Raw genomic sequence first — 26630 nt, forward strand, 5'->3', positions numbered from 1 at the left:
TTGTTTCGCATTACTCCAATGTTTTCTGAAGATACTATTGGTCTGTGGTGACAAGTATGCAAAGACTTTCAGGTCAATCAAGTTTCTCAGAATTTTATCGGAACTAGAAGACACTCTGTATACACGTGTATACACGTGTAATCACGAAACCTTACTCTTGCATGCATGAAACAATTAAGATTAGATTAAGCGTTTATTTCCCTTAACGTTGTAACTGTCTCTTGAAACATTCTGCACTTTGTAATATGCAAATCCAATCTGCTCGACAAAGTCGTGCAAAGCTCATGGGCTTCCAAGAAGTCGTAACATATATATTTATGTGTCGCTTTGGTATTGTCGTAACTTTGATCATTACTTCGTGGTCGCGTTATTCCGAACAAACGTCTGAATTATAGATGCTATTCCTCCAAGTTGCAGGCTGCATTTCAGCAAGCGCACCCATCATTTGGCGGTGAGGCTTAACGGGAGAGGAGTTCTCATCGCGCGTGCTCAGTTATTTATATAAACCAGAATAGCCACCGAATTTCCAATATATTGATAACCGATACTGCAACATTGCAGAGATTTTTATCATGTACTCAGGTGTTGTTGCAATAATTATATCAACGCCAATAAATCAATTTCCCTGGTTTATAACAGCGCCGACGTTTTTCATCAGGAGGTTCCTTTTAAAGCTGCGCAGAAACTTTTTCTTTATTTTGCGAAAGCATCCTATAATCCGCTAGCTTTAACATTATGACAAAATATTGTTACATTCATTGACATAGATATCCATAAATTTGTCACAGAAAATTCTCTCGAAATTTCAACGCAATATCTAAGATATTCGTTTTAATATTTAAATCAATCTATTGAGAACTGTGACTAGTAAAACTTTGATGCAGCTGCGTTTATGCCATTTTCGTTGCACATGGCAATGCGTAAAAACGCGCGAGATTCAGTGCCGAAAATAGTATCATGCGAGCTCGTTTAGCGATCATCAAGCTTTCGCAATGTTCCGAGAACCTGCTTTGAAGAAGGAAGCAGCCGCCAGTAAGAGAATAATTAATAGCACGTGAACATCGAATAGCTGACATTCCGTACTTATTTCCTGGCGCGGAAGATCCTCGATATCTTTTACGATTAGGCAACTTGAGTCCCGGTATTTTTCATTTTAACTTACAACTAGTCAGAGTTGCGTAACCAACTGCGAGAGAAATTACCGGGGGAAGACGAGAGGCCACAATTAACGTGAGAATGATTAATTAATAACGGTAACTAATGGATCGTGCAAGACATCGAGGCGATACATGACATCTCTGCAATAAATGCACGTCCTATAAATTTAAATGGATCGTAACGATGAAATAGTATTAGAATAAACAGCACACTCGAATACTCGAATAATTGATTATCTAATTAATTATCTATTTAAACCGTAATGTCAATTAATCCCCTTCTTTTGAAGTTCAGTCCTCAATTAAATGAGAACTAATACCTTTTCTAGGACGATCGATCTTTAAAATTTAAAAACAACAGACTTGCTGTTTTAATACATTTTTTCCATCGATCGAAAAATAAACTCTTTTAGCGATACGACTAATTGAAATCCACTAAAAATCTTTTGTCAGTGGGGAGGTTTTCTAGAAACCTGGGTACTCAGTAAATTCGGTCATCTACGCATTTATCGCGAATTAAAAAAAAACAAGACAAGGGGTAAGATCGCATCCCCAGTCTTCTGCGAGTGGCGGGATAAAGGCGTACCGGAAGTACGGATACACACGTCAATCGCGACGCGGAGGAAGAGGCAAATCCGCTGGCTGGCGGATTGCCCGCCGTGGCAGCAAGAGGAGGAAGGAAGAACGACTTATCGGGGCGCACGCGTGCCGGAATGAGAGGGAAAGAGAGGGCTATGAGAGGGCTCGAGAAATGCATGGGCTTTCCGTTACACGGCGCCCTGATCAGTGTCGCAGTGTCCCCCGTTCTGCCTGGCAGGTAGCTCCGTCACTCGCCACTCCGTCCACGTTCTCGGCGAAGGAAGATCGCACATGCGAACGGTGATAAGACGTCCTTCTTACAGTCGCGGGTTCTGCAAGGGCGAGAACCTGCTGATCAATTCATTCGACGTCGCGCCCAGTCCGTGATCGTCGCCCGTCCTCGAGACCCGCGCGAACCTAATTGGACGGCGGCGCGCGTTCTCCCTTCGCGTCACGTTCTCACGCAAGATCATGACAGAACATCAAGTGGTACCGACCAGTAGTACCCATGTCAACTTAGCCGCGAGTGATCGGGATCGTTTGCCAACGTTCGCGAACCATAGTTTCGAAAATTGAGACTGTCATTCGCGAGAAAACTTTTCGTCTGTCGGTCCGCGGTTGGTCACCAATGATCGCGAGGACCTCGAGGATCGGTGTTTTTGCGATTTCTCGGGACATCCGATACCGAGTCCAGGGCGGGTCTCGTAAGATAGGTCGCGGTTCATGACCGTGCGAATTTGCGAGAGTCAAAAGGCGTGAGATCGCCGATCGATCGTGGCCCTGAAAGAAAAAGGGGAAGAATCGTGCGCCGACAACGACAACGACGAAGGGGTTGGTTGCAACCAATGGCGACAGTGAACGCCGAGCCGCGAACGATGTGAGCGTGTGCTTTAAACGAAGCTTCTCTAATCACAACAAGTTGAAAGTACAAATAAAAATATAAAATAGTCAGGTACATAATGAACGAAGAAGTTGCTGCGTTTCGCATGTCATCGAATAACATACAAAATATCACAGTGATCACGTATTATAAAATGTATTGGAAATACATATAGAAAAAAATATTGTAGATAAATGCAACTCCATCTAGAAACACTATATATTCGAAACATTCAATTTTGTTTGAAATTATTTAGTATGTAATAAATTAAAGCTAAAAAATAATTATGATTGTATAAAATTTATTATCAGTTTATAAATTTCACAATATTATTGTAAATTTTCTTATTTTTCCATATCTGTAATAATTTTTTATATCATTGGGTCATTTTACATAAAATTCCATCTATTGATATACGCAGTTTTGAAACTGCGAATTTCAGTAAACTTAACAGAATTAATTTTTAATAAATGAATGAGTTTAATAAACGAATCCATTGATGATTCTGCTTTACCAAGCGATAAACTGCTCCTCATTTATTAAGATTAATCACGGTCGGTACTTTCATGCAAGCTGTGCCAAATAATTTTGTCCATCTCTTCTTGGCACCATTCATCATCTTTGCAGAGTGTCTCAGATTCGTTGCATCCCTATACAGTTACAGATTATAGACCTAAAGATTGCGTGACAATCAAATCTTTATTAAGAAAAAGTTTGCTCCAAAAATTTATTATTTCAGAAAATAAATTTTTACGTTATGAAAATGAACTTGACACGCCCTGTGTATCATTCTCTAGATATTCTTTAGATTTGCGTAATCATTCTCTAGATTCACATAATTCTTCTATTCGTCGCGGCTTTCTGTTGCACAAATTCACGATATGCAACGGATTCTGTTCGAGACTGGTTACGACATGAACAATCTAGTTTGCAAAAGGAGCGCCACATACGCGCCCATCCACGTGTTCCTCTACACTTTCGCGTTACACGTTGTGTAGTTGCTTTCGTGTTACGTTACGAGCTACGGTACCCTAAGGACCTCCAAAATGGCGACAGCTTTATTGAATCGGTTTCTTACGTACCAAACCGTTGGTGTTTTCTTTCTGCCCCTAAGGAATAATTTTTTGAAAACCGCATAACATACTTTATTCAAGCTTTCCAGCATTTTATTTTAATGCAAGCTTTTTTGAAAATAGAACATATTTTATTCAAGCTTTCCAGCATTTTATTTCAATGCAAGCTTTTTCACTATCATCTATCATATTTTTATGTTTCGTATTCATTAAACTAATTCTTGATATGATATATGATAATTTACATTAAGTGCCACCATCTCATTATTGAAGCTATCGCAAACTTTTGTTTTATTCATATGTTCGAACTTCTCTAATACAATTAAATAGTGCATTATCTAAACTGTTCCCACATTGTTGCTTAAAATTGACATCAATTTCAGATTTTTCTTGTCATTTTCATACGCTTATCATGAGCAATTAAGTTCGTGGAAATTATATCTTTGCAGAAATGCTAAGTTTATAAAATTTATGTTTTGTCGTATTAAATTAATATAAATTTTTTACTCAGCTTTAACGACATAAATTCTCGCAAAGAAAAATTAAGCTGAAAACAAAAGATTCTACAATATAAACATATACGTCTCTTTGATTGCGATTAAAAATGGACGCACCCAAGAGATCTCGCGAATGTAGAAATCCTAAGCTTCCTTGAAAGCCGGGAATTCGTGCTCAATCTGGTTTCAAATTATTATGCTGAATCTCGCTCGTGAGAACACGATAATGGCACGAGGCTCAAAATTAATTCTCTGCAAATTCAGCAGATTCAAGTTAAGGTTAAAGCAGAAGGGTCCATTTTCCCTTTATCGGCAAAATCGATAACGTCCTCTAGAAGGATATGAAGCAGCTACCAAAATATTTATTATTTTCTAACTAGAACGTACACATTGACAAAGCCGCGATAAAAGACTCACTAAAAAAACCTTTGCGAAGTATCCTGGATTTAAATTCTTCCCATCGGCATTACTTAACAGTTTTTTTAAAATATGTATTTTTATAACATTATTCTAAGGGAAAAAATATTATCGATCTTTGAATTACAATAGATTAATCATTGCTTCTTTTATAACGTCTTTGAATTATTTATTTAGAAATATTTAATCACTTGGTACTAAATTTGTAAGAATAACGGAACACACCTACGATAATTTGATTTCCACGAATTCACTTGTCTGCATATAACATTGATTTCCGGAGAAAATCGTTAAGAAAACCTTTACACGGCTCCGGTCATGTAACTTCGACGTCGGAAATCAATCAGCTTTTCTTGTAACTTGAAACAGACGATTCGGGCCATCATTTTCGACGTGAGATTAATTGCTAATCGTATCGAACTGATGTCGGGAGGCAACCGAGAAATATTCTCCCCAGGGGATTAATTTATCTTTTACCCTCACCGAAGGCGGTATTTTCGCGGCAACGACACGCGGCCACGTTACCACAATGCAACTGGCGAAGGTCATAGCCACCAGGTGATCAATGACTGGCGTCCTTGCGTCGCGATGCTAACACCACCCACATTTGTAGGCGCTCACGTATATATGCGCGTGTGTCCTTTGTGTGCAAATGCATATGCAGGTGCCGATAGGCACGAAAACGCACGATCCACTTGCCTCACCGTAGTAATATACCCCACCGCTCCTTCGACTTTTACATTATTTCGCAGCCGACTTAAGTCCCACTTTTATTATCGATGCCGAGAAGGATCGAAGTAGACAATGGCTAGTTGGACACGCGACGATCGTGAATTCGTAAAAAAGATGATTGTGTTGTTCAGTGTCGAATGCATTCGGCTCCAGGAACATCTTGCGCAGACATTTTGTCCATCGCTCATTTTATACTAGTTGCACATTTCGTTCGCGATGTTCATCACAAAGGCACATTTCGTTCGCTACAATAATGGCTTCCGGAAGCTTTTAACTTTGATGTTATCAACAACCGTTTAGCATAAATTATAAAGATCGTAAAATTACAGCGATGTAAATCACATCGTTGCATGATGGACTCTCCGCCATCGTGTGGCCTTTATCAAGAATGCAAAATGACTATTATATCATGCAGAAAGCTGCTTGCATGATGTTTGCTAACGTGCAAGATTCATCTTTATCCTTCATCCTTCATCCTTCATTTCAATGTTACGCATAGCTCGATAGCACAATTTAATTTTTACAAAGTATTAATTATTTTTTTCTTAAAAATGAAAAATATTTTTTAAATATATTATAATATTGTTAATATATATAATATTAACGAAAAATTTAACGAAACTTAATATTTTTATTTCATTTTAGTAACTTAATGTTATGTTAAACATTATGTTTAACTATATAGAACATTGTGATAGTAACATGCAATCATCGTTATCTATAATCGTTTCCAAAAACCACATTTCGAGAAAGAGACTGTTCATTTTCTTAAATGTCAAACGAGCAAACTTCCCTCCACACGTTGCATTACTTTGCAAAAGTCTCAAGTTCCGAACCGGCACTAGGTAAAATTTAACTACGCAACGAACAAGTTGATGCACGCAAACACGATATAACGCGACAACGTTTTCGTTCATAGAAGTTTCCCTTCCGTAATTACTTTGTTGCAAAATATACATGTTAACAAAAAAAGTTATACTTTTAAGTTGGAAACTGGACAAGAAGCTTTTGGTAAATTTCTAGAGAGATAGAAACAATTATTTATCTAAATTTCATGTTTCTATGAAACTTTTGCATATATTATCAAGTTAAAGAATTATAATTTTGTAGAATTTAAAATAAGCAATTAAGAGCATAAATTTCTTATTTTCGTAAATAAAATTTGGAAATTCGAGACCTGATAAAGAAATCGACTTGTTTAGTTTCTCACTTAAGGGATAACTTTTTAATTCTTACGACAATTAATAACAATTGATTAAAAATTTTAAATAGAAACAGAGATACATCGCGTATCAGCAAACGAACGAAAGTATAATACAAATTAAGATGCACATAAGGACTTCTCTGACTCATTCGTGAACCGTGAAACTGCAAACACTGCTTAATTCGACAATAAAGGCATTTCGTGCTACTCGTCAGTTTTAAAAGCAAACACTCGAGAATTGCTGTGTTTTTACATACTACAAGGAAGAATAAGGAACAACGCGCGTCAAGGGAATCATCATACTGTCTTAAGAATAAGAGTTACTAGTTTTTTTCGCTACAGTCAATTAAATCGGCAACTAAATCACTCGGAGTATCAGTTATCACTGTGCCAATGAGCCGAGAAATTGTCCGAGACAAATTGTATTCTGAAGAAAGCAAAAAAGCGTCTCGCGTGTCGGATCATTTATCAAATAAAGAAGAAAAAGCGTCCTTCAGCGAGGTCTTGAATAATTAACCTCCCATCGGCCGGTGTTTCTCCTACATCGGACGAGGGTCAAGAACTCCGCGAAGAACTGGGATCTCTCGGGGGACGCCAAGTCCGAATTTCTCCCGAAGCCGCCTGAATGCTATAAATGAGCGATGACGACAGAAGGGTAACCGACGGTGACTGGGAGTGGACCCTGGTTAAGGGTTGTTGGGACAGCGACAGCGAGAGGAGCGCAGCAGAGGGAGAGAAGGAGGAGGAGGAGGAAGAGGAGGAGGAGGAGGCTGTTGACTCGTGTGAACTGGCGCCCCATAGTGCGATGAGCGTGGGGGCTGGTAGGGTCGATTCCCCCAGCCCCCAGGACATCAGACTGCTCCATGACCTCGTTGAAGATCTCAGCAAGGAGCAGGATGAAAATAAGCCGCGGGCGGAACAGGTGAGCCATATCGTTACCTTCCGGAAGTAGAGCGAATATTACGCGGGATCGCTGCGTACGGGTCGGCAACCTCTGCAACGTTCGCTATCGAAATCCGATAACTCCTTGATTCGTGTTGCGCGGCGGACAATCGCGCATTTACCGCTTCACCCTCGGATCGTTTCCATCGCCGAGATTATATTCTTGGAAGTTCTTACTCGAGTTTCCAATTTCTAACAATAATCCATATACGACGGCGTGAAACTTTTTCGCAAAGTAGGTTGGTATAAGCGGCTTCATGAATCAGACAACGCTAAAAGCGGTGTATAGAGCACTCTATGATATTTCTAATAATGTTATAAAAACTTTGTATGCAATTGTCTATTATTTTTAAACCGATGAGATTTTATATTCTTTTTACACAACGTACATCGGTCGCATAATACTCAGAATTTGATATGTGTTGTTTTAATGAAATGGAAGACACAATTTCTAATACATATTACTGGCTTGCATTACGATCTGTTTGCCGACTTCAAATCTAGAACACATGGCACACATATGTACTCCGAGTTTTACAGAATTTGGGAAACTTTGCGACGAAGCTTTCCAGAAGGAAGAAGAGACTTCGCTTGTTGTGAGGCTATAATTTAATTTCTATAATTTAAAAGCAATCCGAGGTCTTGGATGCTTTACAAACCACGCGCGAAATGAAATGTCGCGTTCTTCGTTTTTTTCCCCGAGTCGCAATGAACAAGCGCGAATGTGAGAACTAGGTTGGCGCTTATCGATGGCTCTAGAGCGCTTTTCAGTGGCGTTAGCTGGCTGATGGACCAGCTGTAGTGACCCAAATCTAGGTGGAATGATTTAGAGATGTTTTAAAAGGAATGGCCACGCGTTATGATCAATGAAGCGTGCCAGCGCGAGGGCGCTTTATCTTAATTTTTTAAATTAATTCTTCTGGCGCTCTTGCAAGTGATAAATCCTCCCCCGTACCTTTTGCGTATAGAAATAGCGACTAAAGTTTCTCACATTATAACTTTAAACTTGTCGACCAGCGGAAAATATTGCCTATTGGGTGTTTCGAGAAAACGAGAGCGCTGGGGATTAGAACTTATCTTCATGAATCTTACATCCTTCCAGCAAGCCAGAACCGGAGAGACAATAAAGCACTGACGGGATTAGCAATATCTTCTTTTAAGAGTATATTAAATTTCTCGTTAGTCCGCTGGAAAAAGTAGGAACATTCTTTTGAAGAGAGGATTTGTATCATATTTGACAAAGGAGGAGATTATTCCCTTTGTGTGACATGTCAGGAATAAAATCCTCATAATATTCCTGTTATGAAGGGATGATAATACAGAGATGATAATACGGTTAATGGAGAATATAAATTCTATATTCTCGCATTATTATTACCTTGTAACGATATTAGTGATAATAGCAAGCCGTTTTGCAAATGTTTAGAAAAAAATGGATACTAAATTAAGATATTCAACTGAACTGAATTAATATAATAACTAATTGAAATGATGAATTAACTTTTATCTGTCTACGTGCGATGTAAAGAATTGCATTTATGATGATACCATTACAAATCTTTTATCTGAAGTTTTTATTAGGAGAAAGTGTATGAGAGGGTAGATCGTTATCTAAGTTGCGGCCAATTTCCGAGGCGGCAAAAAAGCAGTAGTATCGTATGATTACAAGCGCGCCATCAAAAATGATGTAATTCCGTAATAGGTAGCAATGGTATAAAATAAAATGGAATGGCTCGTTACGACAAGAGAGAGAAATTTGATCGCACGACTGCGTCAAGAAAGTTCGTTTTGCGGAAGATGAAGGGCGAAAAATAAAAAGGGGAAAACAAATAGGTCTACAAGTACAAGGTTTTTTTTCATGATTTTAGTTGCGCGCTGTTCCTCCGCTTTGCGCGTTTTTTTTGTTGACGAAAATAAAACTATCGTAGTTGCCACGTTGCACGGAAGAAGCACTGACCGTTCAATACATGGATCGTTCAAAGGCTTACGGTCGGTGGAAAATATCGTTGAAATTTATAGCACGTTCGATGAAGGGAGATCAGGATTCCAATATATCCAATGGGGATGAAATAAATTGCAATCGGAAACGAAGGTACATAACTTTCTCCCCTGTGGCAAGAATGCATTAGCAAATGCGAGATCTGATAACATCGCGCGTTTGCATATATTTGGACCACATTTGCATATGTTTGCACCGTGTTATAAATTGCTAAGAGTGAAACTCATGATATCGTATTATATTATAGATATCGTTTGTACGAAATAAACTCATACACATATTTATTCTAGTACGAGGCCTAATAGATATGTTTAAGTAACACTTTTATTTGAAATAAAGTATACATTATTTCCATTAATAAAATGTATATATAAATTATAAAAGAAGATGGAACATTTTTTCTCAGCCAACATATAATTTCGTATTTACCGACATAAATCTTGAACATATATCACGACAAGGGTGCAGAAAGAAATCTTGCGACATAATCACGGATGCTTTCTTTCCATTTTTATTTCGATATCTTGAGAGGGGAAGCAGAAGCAATGATCAGACCCCGTTATCTACGTGACCCTTTGCACGAGACTACGTGACGTTTTAACAATCGTATCTGGTAAGGAAGCATTCTGTAGTCTCATAATGCTCGGTGTTCCACAATGGTCCGCATGACGTCGACCAGCGTTAGCTGGCGTCCCGCGCTGCTTCGCCTGGCGTTGCGCCGCGCGGCGTCGCGCATTCTCCTCTCGACGGGGGTGATCCTCGCGGACCCGAGTCTGCGTAGAGACACCCGTTGCGCGCGCGAGCGAGGCTCGGCCGCCAATCAATAAGACCGGAGTACAGGTGGGTCGTCGTCAACGGCAGCGAGGACGGCGACGACAACGAAGCCAGCGCAGCGCGCATATCGAAAACGAAGCTAACGTGACGCGACGTGACACTGAGAACGTAGAAAAGTCGACTGCCTCCGACATTGACACGACCGAGGGTGAGAGACGAAGGAGAGAGAAGGGATGGTGCCGCGCGCGAAAGAGTTAGCCGCCAAGGGCGGAAGATTGCTGCGATCCGACTCTCTCTCCTCTCTATCTCTATCTATCTAGCTGTCTAGTTCTCTCCCTCTTTCTCTCCCTCTCCCGGAAACGAGAAGTTGAAATGTCGGCTGGAACAACGATCGCGACCCTCTGAAGCGCGCGACGCGCCTCCACTCGAACGTCCCTCTCACGTTAGTCGCTCGGCCGCAGTGTGCTCGTACGGGGGTCGACCCGGACACGTCGCTGGGATGATGAGGAGACGCGTCGGTTGTAGTCGACAGTGCTCGCGGAACTATCACGACGTGCTACGTATGCTGGAGATCGGTGCGTCATCAGGGCTCGTCGTCGCTGCGCAGCTGTGAGTCAAGTCGGACAATTCAGATAATGTTTTATGTGCGATATATCTCTGGTGATGATTGGACGTCGCGGACGCATATACCTTGCCGGAATTGTATAAGCGTGTTTACGGTTAGAGACATTGTCCTCGATTCTACTACTGGCAACTGGCAGCTGTAGCATGCCGAGTATGGACTCGTCGGTAGTCGACCGTAAGCACTCCGTCCTGTCGATCAGTCAAGCGAATCCGAACGACTGCGAAAGGAAGAGCTGTAACGCAACAGATGCACAATTTTAAGAAGGGGAGAAAAAGACCTTTGCGTATACGATACTCGTGACATGCGTAAATCCAACGAAATGCAAGTGATAGTTATAGAGCTCTGGGCTCACCCCGAAATTAAGGAAACTGTTTTATTTGAAGTTTTGTAAAAACGCGCGAAACAACCACGCTGACAGATCATCCTGCCGTGTTGTGATAAATCTGAGAAGTCAGTCTATCCTAAGTTCATCCTCTCATCGATACATCTCGCCGTTAAATCAGAAGAAAGCACATAGAGCCGTGTTCAGGATAAGATTCCTTCGATATCCGGATCTACGATTTACACGTATCGAATCAAGAAAGAGGATTTTATCACGAGGATCGATCACGCTCGACGACCGGTTTGATATCCCGTCGAGGGTATCCTTCTGTTCGGCTAAACTGATTATTAAGGAAATTCACGAGGTGCTATACATCTTCGTTGACAGGAAATTGGAAAGTTCTTGTCGTTAGACAGTATATCGCCTTGCGCATTCGTGGAGAATTCCCCAGTATTAGCCCGTGCCAAATCCATTAAAGACATCGACGAAAGTGGATCATTTTCGCAAAACTATTGTGTTTCGTCGTTCAAAGGGCTTACACGAACATTTGTATCCGCACTGAATTTCTAATTGCCAATTATTCACTGCGTCCTCGTTACTGCATCTTACTGAGACGCGCTGGATATTTGTTACGTTTTACTATTCGAAACGCAGGAGTATCGAAGTGCTGAGCGAGGAGAATTTCTTTACATTCCGTTGTGATTTCGATTTTGCTGAATAATATTTTCGCGGGCTTTGGGATAAACGAGAGTGAGGAAGAAGAGGAGGTGGAGGAGGACGCTAATTGAGACTGATATAATACTGAGAAAGTTATCTTTTCCGCACTGAGACTGTCGTCACGTTCCATCCATTACTTGTTGCTAATTAATTATTAAACGAAGTTTACTGTGTCGCGATCTCCACGAAGCGCCGACGGGGAAAGTTAAGTTTAAGCCAATCATACACACGCATACTTACATAATCATTCTTTTACATTTTATACCGGTGTTTTGAAGTTAAGAGAAAACAATTTTTTAATTAATTAAAAGAAGAACTGCAGAAGAAAGATTGTCCATCGCGAGAGAGGATGTGAATTGCGATACTTAAGAAGTTTTGTTTCTATGTTGTTACGGACCGTGTAAGAAACTAAGAATAATTATTGATAGTAGTAATTCGTCTACCGATTGCAGAGAGAGGAACGAATTGACTAACAATAAGTGATTTTACGGATGTAACACGTCCTAATAACAATGCACAACATTTAATGTTAATAAGCACAAAGGAAAGTTTGCTTCGTTATTCGACAAATTCGCTTTTTACTTGAAGCATAAGGAGGAAATATATCAGCAAGCATAAAGAGGAAATATATCAGCAAGAAGACATATGAAAAGCGTAACGAAACGTTAACCCAACAGTCTTTCAAAGCGTCGAACTTTTTAATCAATGCTCTTTTTTGCATTGCCTTGTCTTTTGCATTGCGAGAAAATATCAGATAACAGAACATACCGATAATAATTACTTCGATTAAATTTAATTGCCTTACTTATCGTGAACGATTAGTCCACGAATCTTCAAAGATTCGTCGAAATACGACGCCTGAAAGCGCCGTGAATAAATAACGCGAAGGCAATCGACAGCGAGACCGTAATAATCACTTCGCCAAGATTCAGCTATTCAAGGAAAAACTGTCGAAGTCCCAGCCCCCGGGTTCGTCCCAACCGCGGGACGAACGCATAGCGTTGCGCTCGGTGAAGAATCAATCGATCGATCTACCAACGATCGTCAACGTGGCCACTCGGCCGCCACCGGTGGTGATAAGGAGGAAACAGATCCCGCCGATCGAGGCGAAACAGCAGGACTCGAGCGTCGCGGACTCCAGCGTCTCCGACGAGGGGCCTCGATCCAGCCGTGAAGAGCTCAACGACGTCAGGGGGAGGAAGAGGAGAGATCGAGGACACTCCCGTCGCAACGAATCGAGACTCGAGGAGGAGAACGCTTGTGGTGGATTCGAGTTTTCTCCGGAGAACGACGAGACTTGTGCGTGGTCGGGGGTCGGGAGTCACTCACGCAGAAAGCGAAACTTCTTGCCGAGATCCACGTCGACGAACGGCACGGCGAGAAGGCTGGTATCCGCAGAGATCGGTGGCGGTGGTGGTGGTACAACGTCGACGACCAGTTCGTCATCGTACGAGCGCGACCTGCAGAGCTATCTGCACGGTCAGCCGCGCGAAAACATCACCGGCTCCAAGCGCCGCAGGGGGGCTGGAACTTCGGTTGGTACCAGTGGACGCTTCGCCATCAAGATCAGCGGTAGTACCTCCTCGGATCTTCAAGAGGAAAGCGAGCTGTCGTCCGAAGAGAGAGACACTCTGATCGAGAACATTAGAACGACGTCGAGCGTCTACCGTAACAGGATACCCAAGTTCGGCGCCAGAAGGAGGGTCGTAACTGCCTCCGGATCTTCCGTAGTCAAGCATTATTATCCTAGAGCGGCGGAAGATCGACTTCTGGGCTTTAATGAGGATTCCTGTTGCACTGCAACGACGTCACTTACCCTGAGACAGCATAACGTCCACGTGATCAACGAAAACGTCCACGTGATCAACGAGACGGACACCTTCCTCGACGACCTTCCCAGCTCATCTCAGAAACCGAACTCGGCACCGAACACCCTGTCCCTTGGTAGGAAACTCTCGTCTTGGAAGAAGGAAGGCAAGGATTTACTGGTCAAGTCCGTCTCTTCAGCAAACACGCTCGCCCCAACGACGATGACCTGCATAAAGTCCCCACGAGCGATGTCGGAACATCTTTTAGGGCAACTCGAGGTTCCAGTCCCGCCTGCGAGCGCGGTTCTCAGTGCCCTCCGAGTTAAGGGCGGCTCGTTGCGAGAGGGCGATCGCAGCGAGAGAGTGACGGACGTGCCGCGACAGAGATGGAGCAGCGTCAGGGTCAAGGGTGGCAGTACCAAGAGCCTATTGCTGGAGAACGGGGGTCCGCAACAACAGCCGTTGAAGGACGCTCTTAGAAAAGAGGTATTCCATGGCGTTCAAGTAAACGTCAACCGTAATAATTAACTCAATAATTAATTCAATAAATTAGTCACGACCTTGTCGAGTTGCTCTTTGCGAATTCACGATGGCGACACACGAATTATTTAATGTATTTTATTCTATAAAAGGGATACACTGTCATAGATTAATCGATACCACATAGTTAAATTATCGAAATACGATATGATACGAATAAGCAATTTTTTAGACTCGAAACCGTTGAATAAATGCCGATCACACAATAGGTAGCGTCTGACATTTTTGTACGACCCTACGATAGCATTAATACGTTAAAATGGTCACGAGTTATTTTCGGTAACGCATTGATCGTAACACACACCTACACGACGTGGCTCTAACGTGACGGGAGATTTCAACCGCGATTCCAGTTGGTATCGTGTGTCTTATTGACGTAGATAAGCATAATACATACCTTGTTTCGATACTGTACATCTGTTCTCACTTGCGGGCTTTACTCTCAACGACTAATTACGTAATTGCTATCAGTTTGGTGAGGAAGAATGTTATCGTACGAGCTTTGATACCGACAAATTAAAAAAAAAGCATCGGAGAACCACTGATGGACTGATAGATTCACATTAATCATTAAACGTGGATCGATCCATAGATGGACAGAGCTTTTCTAGGTAGTCACTCGGCTATCCCTTAATGCATTATTTGATACATTAATAATAGCTATGCTCTCTTCTCTTCCATATATCATATTTCTCGATTAATAATATCTTCTCCGCATTTTTAGTAGGAAAAAATATTTTACTACTAAGAGAAGATTTTATAAGAATATTTTATATTTTTGCCTGGCAAAACAGGATGTCGAGCTTATTATCTTTGTAATAGAATAGTAGTTTAATTTTAAAAAAGGTTTGCGGGAAGTAAATATACGATATGCGCTGAAAAGGAGAAAGAAATATGTCGAACAGGAAATTGAAGCTGTATATTTGTAGCCAGTTCTCTTGAATCGGTCATTTGGCAAGGTCTGAATGTTGCCCCGTTGAGTTCCATCGATTAACTCGGCCAATACCATTTTCATTAGAGAAGACGCATTGTTTTCAATGAAAACACCGTTGACGACTTCATACTACAGGCTAGTTATGGCGAAGAGGATAAACATCGCATTACCATGCCTATCCCTCAGTGGTAAACGCGTTACTGCTATTTTCAGACTACACATATGTACACATGGTGCATTCTGGTAGGCTACTGTCTCGTTGAAAAACATCGATCGTTCCTTCCCCCCCCCTTTAAACTCACAGTTAAATATCCCAAATAAAATCATATTAATAATTTATAATAATAACAAGGATAATTTATAATAATAGGAGAATAATTTATAATAATAACGAGAATTGTTATGTAAAGATGTCCAACGCAATGGCGAATTGATTGAAGTTTCACATTTTAATGGCTGCTTGTATTATATTATACTTATTTTTATTGATATCATGACATATCATGACATATATCATTAAAAATGAAATTTTATACTGCAAGTATAAAATTTCATTTTTAATGATATATGTCATGATACTTCAAGTATAAAATTTCATTTTTAATGATATATCGAATTGCGCACGTTATAATTTTTGCGTAGCCTTTTTGCCTTGCCTTTAAGGAGGTTCTACAGGTACTCTCTAGTCAGTCGAGAGATGAAGAGAAAATCTTCAAATTCATCAATTCTAAGTATTTATAAAATATTTTCATGAATTTTGATGATGTTAGAGCTTATATCATACCCGTATTAGTCGAAGCGAGGAATAATTAAAAATATCGTGTAAGTGCTCCTTTGACTCCGGCTTCTTATACATGCGAGAAAATGTGATAACGTCACGAACTTGAGTCTCGCTGTTCTGCTCATATGAGCGTGGTCCTTTTCTAGTCAGTGACTGCGTTTACTTTTATAAATTTACAATGACTCCTCCAAGCCCGACCAATTCATGGAGAAATAAGGATAGAGTCTTACGTGGTGTCAAAAGAGGAAAATTCGCTAAAAAGAAAGGTGTTCTTCGAATGGAAAATGCCCAAAAATCATTGACAGATAAAAGGTTATGTGAGGTGCAGTCGCTGCGACGTTGTTAAATCTCCCTTGTTATTCGAAGCACGCTACGTGAACTGTGATATGGCCTGTTTCAATAGCCAATATCACAAAATTTTACACGATAACCCTTGTTTTTCTCGATATTTCTGAAAAGCTTAGATTAAGATCTATAAGAGCTCCGTTTTTTGAATCTCTGGTAGGCCGCCTTCATATAATTAATATCTTGTTTCCTGTCTCCGGGAACCTTTTTGCCATAAGAGTTCATGTTAAAACTGTGATTTCAAAATTCATTTTTGCAAATTTTTACACGATAACCGATGCTAAAATTTTTTGAGCACTTTTCTCGCATCTCACTTTATACGTCCATAAAGTTTTTTTCCAATTTTTAGATACATCCATTATCTGTAGAACCTCCTTAACAAGTTCGTAAGGGCCAGCGCACGAACATTGCCGTAGCGTCTTACGCCTTACGTGAGACTCTTGCGTTACGCGACATGACACGCAAGCCAATCTTACGGCAACGCACGACGAAAAGCGTAATGTAACGTACGTAACATAAGACTAATTACGTTACGTTCTTCTTTGTGCGTTGCCGTAAGATTGGCTTGCGTGTCGCGTAACGCAATATTCTCACGTAAGGCGTAAGACGCTACGGAAATGTTCGTGCGCTGGCCCTTACGCTAGATTATAACTTTATGCTTTATATTCTGCCAAGGTTTTACAAATAAAAGTGGAAATTACGTGGTATAATTTGCTAGAAGGGTCCCTCGGGATGTTATTGAGCAAATGCGCCTTTATGCGACTCATTATGAAATATGTCGATCTGGAAAGCCAATAATTAGTGCATTCCTGCAATTAGACTTGATAATCGGAATATCAGTACATCCCTATCTTATACATATATAAGATTAAATTAATTGATTGGATGTACATTTCGACGCATGAGAATCCTCACGAGAGCAGCGTGCAAATTAATTGCTGCGAGTATGGCACAGGCATGGGTCTTGTATAGTGATAAACTAAAGATAAATTAAACTCCCCGAGGACCGAGGACACAAACACGATTGTAGTAAAAGCGTCTGATAATGTTTCATGTCGCGCGCAACTGTGTGGCCTTTATCAGATCAATACGTAACTGTCTCTTCGCGAACAAAGGAAGATGATACACGTAGGGAAGTGAAAATAGAGAGAATGAGCATTATTTTAGAGATGTATATTTAAGCTCCTTAGAAATATATAAAATATAGTTATAAAGAGAGATTATTTTTAATTTATTATATATATATATATATACAATTGTAAACGTATAGTGAATTAAAAATTTATCAAATTCGTTATAATGTATTCCGATCGAGATTCTACTAATTAAGATCTAGTCAATTAGGACAAGGTCTTATTAATTATTGCAGTTAGATGAAGCTATAGAACACTGTAAAGACATACCGAGTGATTTTTCTTAATTAACGGTAAGGAAGTGGCGGTAATACCTGGCAGTTGCCTTTATAATGATTGCGAGTGGATTACGCTTGTTTATAAGTTAAACCCCCTGCCTTCTGCCCGTAAAACAGCACACGATGTTCGATTTACAATCCGGATGCCTGAAAACACATTCGCGTTTGCTTGGTTATACTTTCAGTAATTACGTTTTACGATGAACGTGCACAATATTGCATCATCTTTGAGGAAATAACAGCAGTTTATTACAGCAGAAATAAGAAATAATTGTTAATATTACTAAAAATCCAAGTTATAAAACATGGAATAGTAATTAATCAGTTAAATTAGGAAATTTAATTAATTTAAAGTAAAAATTTCCATTGAACAATTTATATTCTGCTTAATAGTTTTAATAGTTTCGCATATTATTCAAAAATGCAGATGAAAACAAGCATCTGACACTTTTTGTACAAATTATTAAAATCTTTATCTAGTCGTCCTTCCAAGATATTAAAATTTTTAATTGAAAGGATTTATGAAATTATGACGAGAAAATGCAATTGCCACCATAATTCTGAGTAATGAAAATGATATTATATAACAGCTTTAATAACAACGAAGGGTTCCACTTCGCTTATTAATTACGCTAATTAAACGAGAATTGAAATCCGAAGATAAGCGGATTATAGGAAGAAAAATAAACCGTTCCATTGTTGCTGGGCGGACGATCTCAATTGCAATTGCTGCGAACGTTAATTAGAAATGTTACGCGACTTTTCTGTCCTCCATTGCATCACGTGTTTTTAATATAACGAGGTACCATGCGTTTCTTCTTAGCCGTATCGCCGCGCGGTTAAAATGGTTCATCGAACACGCTCGTAAAATGTCAGTCGCCGCCACTTAACACGACCTTTCCGAGTGCACTTTAGCACATGGTCGATGCATTATTAAATCAATGTCATATAATCACACAAAACGAATTCAAGTGAAAGTTTCGCGCGCTCCTGTCCATATTAACTTATAATGCGTAATACAATTATTGTTGGCATATGGCATTGTCTTGTTGATCTTCAATCTAGATGGTGCGTCTCATAAATGTCGCTCTGTTTATTACATTTATTGTTCCTAATTGAGTTCCAAAATTGTGAGTTGATTTAAATGCAAATTTCTCGCTGTTTAAAGCTCGAGCGAAGACGAGCAATTATGAAAATTTGAATTATGTAAAATTTGAGCTGAACTATATACAATTCTGATATCGTTCAGATGAATCAGCCGCGGCGAATATCGACGAATGCCTTGACACTTTTATTATCCCGTCCTATTTCGGATTTTTACGGTCGCTTTATTACGACTCGCGCCCGATATTGGGACAAAGCTGTTCACGATTTTATTATCTCCGTCGCGGCTGCAATATCGCGTAAACTCGCTCAGTCGGGAATGTTCTCTCCTTTCCGACGTGAAGAAAGAGTTTTCTCGGATTCTTTATTCGAATATATAAAGAATATTTTAAATTGTCGAATTATTTTTTTTTTCTAATAAAATATCTATTTATATTATTCATATTATTTATAAATAAAATAATTAACAAGCACGAGTATAAATGTTGCTGTTATAGGTAACAGTAGTTTATGTTAAAGTATAGCGTTCGAATTTTATATGAAACTCGAACATGTGCGCTTTATCTAGGCAAATTCGAGATTAACTTATCAGTTCTACAGATTATGATTGATCACGCTTCTCGCAGCCAATATTTTAGATATTAATATGACGATATTTACACTTCATATTTTGCGTTATTAACTGTCATTAATTTATGTCTGACATGTGAATCTAGAAACACATAATCCATTGATTAATAAATTTATTTTTCTTTATTGAAGATTGATAGCTTGCACAAAGTTAATCACAATAGGATATAATTATTGACACGACGGAATAACAAATTAACTTTCATGCATTGCAAGTATTATTACAAATACATCGTCGAAAACGGGAGTGTGTTCTTCGATTAACCGAGTCTCACAGACTTCGATTGTGCCTTAACATATCTGCTTCTCCTGATTCTCTATTTTTTAGCCTCATTTCGAATTTTTACGATCCGCTTTTACTACCCCTACGTACCAAAACCTCGGCCTGCCACATTTACCGGGCCATGAAATCAGGCGGGCGAATTCAGGCGAGCCGGAGGCGAATGTTTTCTGAAAGCACTCCTCGGCGCCGTTGCGCTGGCTGGCCGAAACAGATCTCTCCGCTTAGTTTTGCCGCGCGTACGCGACCGTGCGGCCGCGGAATTGTGACGAGAACGCGGAGAGTCGGCCGAAATTAGATCACTTCGCGAAGTCCGCTGGAATTCGTTCGGCGTCCCCGAAAGGCACTTGACTGGAACATGTAGATCTTCCGCAACACGCAACGAAATAGCATCGACAATTGTCGTTATATTACCGTAATTCGATTTTCCTATGGAAAACGAATGGTGGTTCAGCCGAGGAATAGTGCGAGGAGGATTCCGTGAAATTTCTCAAAAATGCCTTAATTGAACTTGACTGAAAGCCGAACTTTCTTTTGATTTTAAAAATTGCAATTAACATCGGCAGTAAAAAATTTTATGTCACAGATCCATAAGAGAATTCAATATAGTCTTAAAAATCTCCCTTGTGAAATTCATCGAAAATCAATGGACTGAAATTTTTAAACTCAAAAGTCTCTTTTAATATTATTTTAATGAACGTCACCGTCGCCCATTTTAAATCGACCTTTCTGCGGGAGCTAAAACCACAAGATGTGAGTACAGGAGACTTTTATGAAATTTTGCTGGATTTCGCTCAACGTCCCTGAAGGCTATTCAACTGGAATCAGCAAACATTCAAGATTTCATTTTAACACTACAGTCGCAAATATTATTGTCGGTACTTCGAGGTATATCGAAAAATTCTCATCCCAAGAGATTTCTCAGAATTACATAGAAACCCCCCGGAGACTCTTCGCTTGCAGTACACAAATAAATCAAGAAATTGAAAACGATTTAAACTTTGATTCTCCTAGCATATTGAATGGATCAATTTTATGTTAAAAAAGATCTCTTGATTATTCACTTGAAATATCGTGACAAAAAATTGAGTAAATGTCAGTGCTTGCTATCTTGATTAAACATTTGGAAATCGGAAATGATAATATAAATTGAGTGTAAAAGTGCTACTACGACGAGTAGTTCTACTGAATAATTCGATGATAATGTTTATGACAGAGTCAACGAGGTGTTAAATTTTTGCGATCAACAGGTCAAGGAGGTTGTTTGAACACTTCAATACTTCTTCAGTTCAATAGTTCTTCAGTTCTGCTATGCCTCAAAAGTTTCAATTTAAAGATTATTTCAACCGGTGATGAGATCTTTTGTACGGAACGCAGAATCCAGACAAAAGCCACAAACTCACTTTGGCGAATCGATCGAGCTTCCTATAAAGACGACGTAAAACTCCCCCTTTGTCCTTGTACATTGAAGAAACACTTAAGAAGCTTTCCAACGTTCAACGGATCGATGTTGTTTGAGCAAGAAATACGATCGTCTACCTCGTATTTGACATATAGAAATACACATGAAAATTTTTACATTTAATTTTGACAGACAGCTCAGACATGTTAAATCTACGGAAGTGTTAAGTTTTTCCCCGAACTTTTCATTCTTGAACGGATACTTTAAATAAACGATCACTGTATCAAAAATGGGAAACTGACGAGAGTTTGTGCTGTATCCTACATGTTTACCCTTTCGAAATATAAACCAGATGTGCGTGAAGGATTACTCATTGAGGATAACATCTAGTTTATCACTAACATTTGTTATCAACCGCAAATACTTTGCAACTTTGAAAATCTCAATCTGCGGGCAAGTTCCACTCATGATATGAATTTTATTTCACGCACTACACATCTCAGAGAAATATTGGAAATCGCTTAGCGAGAAAGTTTGAAAAAACACAGCAGTGGAACAGGTGGTTTTCCCAACGTTGTTTATTTTCATTTTCGCGCGCATGCTAAAAGCGCCAAGATATCGTCAGCAGTGGCAGCGTTTGAACGAGGTTCGCCACGGTTGAGAATGACACTGGAATTTTTCGTGAGAGTGTCAGGAACCATGATGCGCTCGTATTTCATGAAGGGAAAGAAGCAGAAGTTTGGCTCGACCCTGTCGACGGTAATCGATGTTTTTATTACTTGCAATACTATTTTAATAGAATTAGAAAAATACGGTTTATATTACCTTCCACACACATACAAATTTATTATCAAATTATATAAAGCCACAAACGTATTTCAGTTCAATTTTAAGCATTTACTAATTAAAATTTATTATTCCATCAAAATCTGACATTATGATTGTAATTATGTGAATTCTTCGTGCAAATCTGTATATTTAATCATTATTGTTTAAAATATTACAATGACAATCGGATAATTGTTTCAACTACGCAACTCATATTTCGAGTTTACTTTCGCGATATCTGTGCTCCTCTCTTTCTCTTTCTCTCTCTCTCTCTTTCTCTTACATATCATCTTAATCTAGTTACATTGTTTATTCACGTTTATCAGGGCTATCAAGCGGCGAACGTGCTCATCCAATTTGCGATGGAATGGCGCGTACATTCCGCGTGGTATCGATCGTAATATTGCGTAGCCCGATGGAAATCCGCAGACAGACGCATTCATCGAGCTGACCCGTTATGCATTACGAGGCCGTATATCTCAGGAGCGTTAACAGGAGCTTTCTTCCCATTAAAACGGATTATAATTCCGCGTTGTCGCCGACGCGACCTCATTTTCAAGGCAGCGCTTCGAAATGCGCCGCTCACGTTGCGAAAATACGTCCAATTGCGTTTGAATGGAATGGCCATATGGAAAACATTATTGTCTCAGCGGCGCTTGGTCAAATTAGTTTAGGACAAATCTCGTCTAATTTTAGGTGACTTATGACACTTGTCGAACGCCATGTTCACGAAACGCTTAGTATAAAATTAGCACGATGAGTAACTGTCGTTTTATTCTCGTCAATTGCAATGTAAGGCGAGCTTAAATGCGATGCCTAAATTTCCTCCTTTACTACTGACGCTATATTTACTACACGAGGTCGTTATTACATGATTCAAAGAATATTTCCGAGCTTTATGCACGAGGGTTCCAGAAGCTTCTTTAAAAGCGTTCTTATCGCCACAGAAGCTGCAGATACATATTTTACTTGTACATATTTACGAGGGAAATGGTTCCGCTGTGAGTCTGCAAATATTAAATCCGTCTACGGAGAAGTCGGGCGATCGTAAAAGAATGCGTAATCGCGAATTGTAAATGGCTATTGTATGGCTTTCAGTATAAATACTCCAAAGTGTATACTTCATCTTTTTGTTGGCATCGCACAAAGTTTTAAACGCTTCTCTTCAATTTTACATTAAAGTTTATTTTATCTTCACGAATCCCTTTTGCAATGCAACAGTTCGGACGACAGAATTTCTGAAAGAATATAAACTCGTGCCATTACGCTCGTGATATTTTTCGCGCGACTTATTTCCGGGCTATTCTTCTTGGTTCGTTAAGCTGGTTGATTATGATCACGTAATGCGGGAATTATTCGATAATTCCAGGTAACTAGCCAATACTATCCTCTTTCGCGTATTCGATTACTTCATCTCCATTACATCCAGATGGAGCGTCTTACAGTTAGATCGAGGAGAAATTCCACAAAAGCATATCTCCATTAAATGAAAAAATTAATTGACAGTTTATTGCGACAAGCTGCAATTATTACACTATAGAGGTCCCTTTCTGACTCTTTCGCCATTTAATAAATTAATAGGTTGGGGAAAAAGTAATCCATTATTTTTTCGTTTATTTCAAGGCTAAAATAATGGATTACTTTTACCCCAACCTAATATTTGTTAACAAATTATTTATTTAACTTTATACTTGGAACTTATTCCAGTATTTAGAGAAGATAATTGACAGAATTTAAAGAAAGACAAACACAAAGATGAACAAAAAGAAAGTATTAGTTTTGAACAGAAACTTGATACTATTTATGATGCATTTATTAATCCGGATAGCGTGTTTTCGGATGTTTTATCTTAAGGCAAAAAATGTCTCTTGTAGTTAAGGGACGGCACAAACTATTGCAATAACTTCGGGTCATTGGAATGAGGTCGTTCTAGCGATCCTTCTCACCTAACATCGGGCGCATGAATAAAACATGACCTACCTGAATTTACATTCTCGTGGCTGTCTCTGACGAGCCAACCAGCGAGTTTCTTCACCCCCTCTGACCCGCCTGACTATACGCTTTCCACCAGATGGAAGCTGATAATAAAAAATCGATAAAGAAGCTAAGGAAGAAACTAGCGAACTATCCTGAGTCTTTTCCCTTTAAAAACATTTTAGCGAGACGGATTTAGATACTTATTGGATATTCGATAAATCGGATGAGATACAATCGCGCTGCTCCAGATCAAAATTTAATGATAATCGCGTATTAATCAACAAAAATGTCAGATTTAATAATCTAGAAAAATATAATTTTCAAAAAAGATACGACAATATATTAATATTTAAAAGTAAGAAAATTAAAATAATAAATTTAAGAATAAAATTGAAATAGATTATGCAATTTAAAGGTTGATTCAAATATGGAAGTGTAGAATATTAATAAAGTTAGTAAAGTAGTAGTAGTGTAGTAATGTTAGTAAATACTCGGAACCACCATGAGATATGCAACGTGATGGTGAATAATGATGGTGGTATCCGCATCAGCAATATCCCAGTTTCCATTTTTATCCGCTTATCGGTCGCCTTATCGGCGGGGGGTTGATAATAATAAATTGACGGCACAGGGAGACGAAGAAAGAGGGAGCGAACTGCGACTTTACCCGGGATAGGATCGTCAGTTCATATTACGAGTCTCTTGCGCGCGGGTTATCGTTATCGAACTCCGGGCTAATTCTCGTTAGACTTAGACTCTTAGACGACCGAAGACTCTCGGCGGCTCAATGTTGTACCTCCGACACTTCACGGACCGAAATGTGTTGGCTGAGGGTGTGACGATGGTGCTACCCTAACTCGCACACCGCTTCTCGTGAGCGGACAGCTAACCAGCCAACCCCGAGCCAATCGAACGAACGCCTCCCTTCGTCGGGCCGCATTGCATCAGTGTTAAACTAGCGCTCGGACGGCACTCTTCCGGTTCTTCCCACGTTCCCGCGCGCCATAAACAAGCGTCCCCGTTTCCGAGCGCCATATGCGGGATCGATAACTCGAAATATCGCCCGTGTTTCTGGAGAGCTCCAGAGCTCTACCGATCCGTTCTACTTCGCGACGCCGAATCCGCGAAGTTTCGCGCTCGAAACTTTTATCCGGCGATCAATAGTGGTTGCTCCCGAAGGGATATTGATGTTTCCGGCGTTTCTTGGTGCCGCGTGCTAGAGGTGCTAGGTGAATTCCACGCGCGAATCGAAGCCGTTATTTTTACGACCTAGTAACGAGGCGCCGTTTCAACGACGCTCACCGTCGTTCGGTATTATGACGAAATCGAGCACGAAGCTTTGAAGGAATCGCGGATTACGACGACGAACAAGTGGTTAAGCTCTAACTCGACCACGAAGCCAGGTGTTTTAAATCCGTTCGCCAAGCATTTGTGACGGTAATCCCTTGCGCGAACACTCTCAAACATCATCGGATTGCCCGGGAAACGATATAGCGGATAACAGCTCAGGGAAGGAGAGTTTACCAAGTTACTGTTTGAAGGCGATGCTCTCGGAGATGTGGAGCAGCGTGATTCGAAAGATCTACTTTCATCCACCAGCGGGATCGGGTTGACGCAATGGATGTACGGGAAGTTTTGGCGTAAAACTATTCCCTCGGGGAGATCTCGCGGCTCCTGTCATCGATTCACGTTCTCGCCGATCGATTCCCGGTGAACCGCGCGCGTCTTAAATGGCAGAGAGTACAATAAGTAACTCGAAACACTTCTGCGCTAGACAGATCAGCAAATAGTCTTGCTCGCAGTTGCTTCCGCGCTGTCCCTCCCGTGTATCTTGTAAGCGATGTGAAACGCCGCTCGTGTACATCGTGTTTCTCACGCGGCGCCCTACAAGTGTATTTTATTCGCGATGCAATTTAACGCGAACGATGTTAAGCTGGTGTCGCTACATCACGTAATAATGTTTCGACGATGTTACCGGAACGTCACCGCGAAGTATAAACGACGTGCTGATGGAAAACCATTTCGCGTTATCTCTCTGAAACGTGACGTATTTTTTTAAACACACGTAGAACACTCTGCTCGGACCGGCGTTGAATTTATGTAATACGACAGTCGGCAGACCTTTTCGCCGAACAAGAAGTATTTTATTCTACGTGACGATTTGAAGCGAGAAAACGTGAGAAAATAGAAATAAAGCGGACCTCAGTCTCAAAATTTCAATATTGTCTGTCGCAGGTGTTGTCCCTCGGAGCAGACGTTCTCCCAGAGTACAAATTACAGTCCCCCAGAATCCATAAGTGGACCATACTACACTACTCGCCGTTCAAGGCGGTTTGGGATTGGATTATATTGCTGCTCGTGATGTACACCGCCATATTTACGCCGTACGTTGCCGCATTTGTTCTATCGGATCCGGATTACAACAGCAGAAAGAACAAGAAGTACAGTGACGATCCCATCGTTATTATAGACTTTATAGGTGAGCCAAAGTTTATCACTATATTTTATTCTTAGCGCAAAATTGTGCGATTAACAATATACAAAAATAATTAAGATATTGATTAATATTACAAGTGCAATAATAATAATAATAATAGTAATAACAATTTTTATGTCGGTTAATTTTAATAGTTAGATGGTTTAATAGTTGCCATAGTTTAAGTTTCCGAGAC

General features: G+C 40.0%; 1 protein-coding gene across 11 annotated transcripts in view; it reads left to right on the forward strand.

Moving 5' to 3' along the window:
* Positions 1-26630, forward strand: part of Sei (potassium voltage-gated channel seizure) — a 98925-nt gene that overhangs the window by 55441 nt on the left and 16854 nt on the right. For all 11 annotated transcript variants that reach the window (XM_071722956.1, XM_071722901.1, XM_071722913.1 and 8 more), the window contains one exon: positions 26194-26437. In XM_071722956.1, the coding sequence (XP_071579057.1) occupies positions 26194-26437 (244 nt within the window). The remainder of the gene's footprint in view (positions 1-26193; positions 26438-26630) is intronic.

Source organism: Temnothorax nylanderi, unplaced genomic scaffold (assembly GCF_030848795.1).
Source record: "Temnothorax nylanderi isolate EJ_2023f unplaced genomic scaffold, tnyl_v1.0 TNYL_tig0008_pilon, whole genome shotgun sequence".
Taxonomy (NCBI): domain Eukaryota; kingdom Metazoa; phylum Arthropoda; class Insecta; order Hymenoptera; family Formicidae; genus Temnothorax; species Temnothorax nylanderi.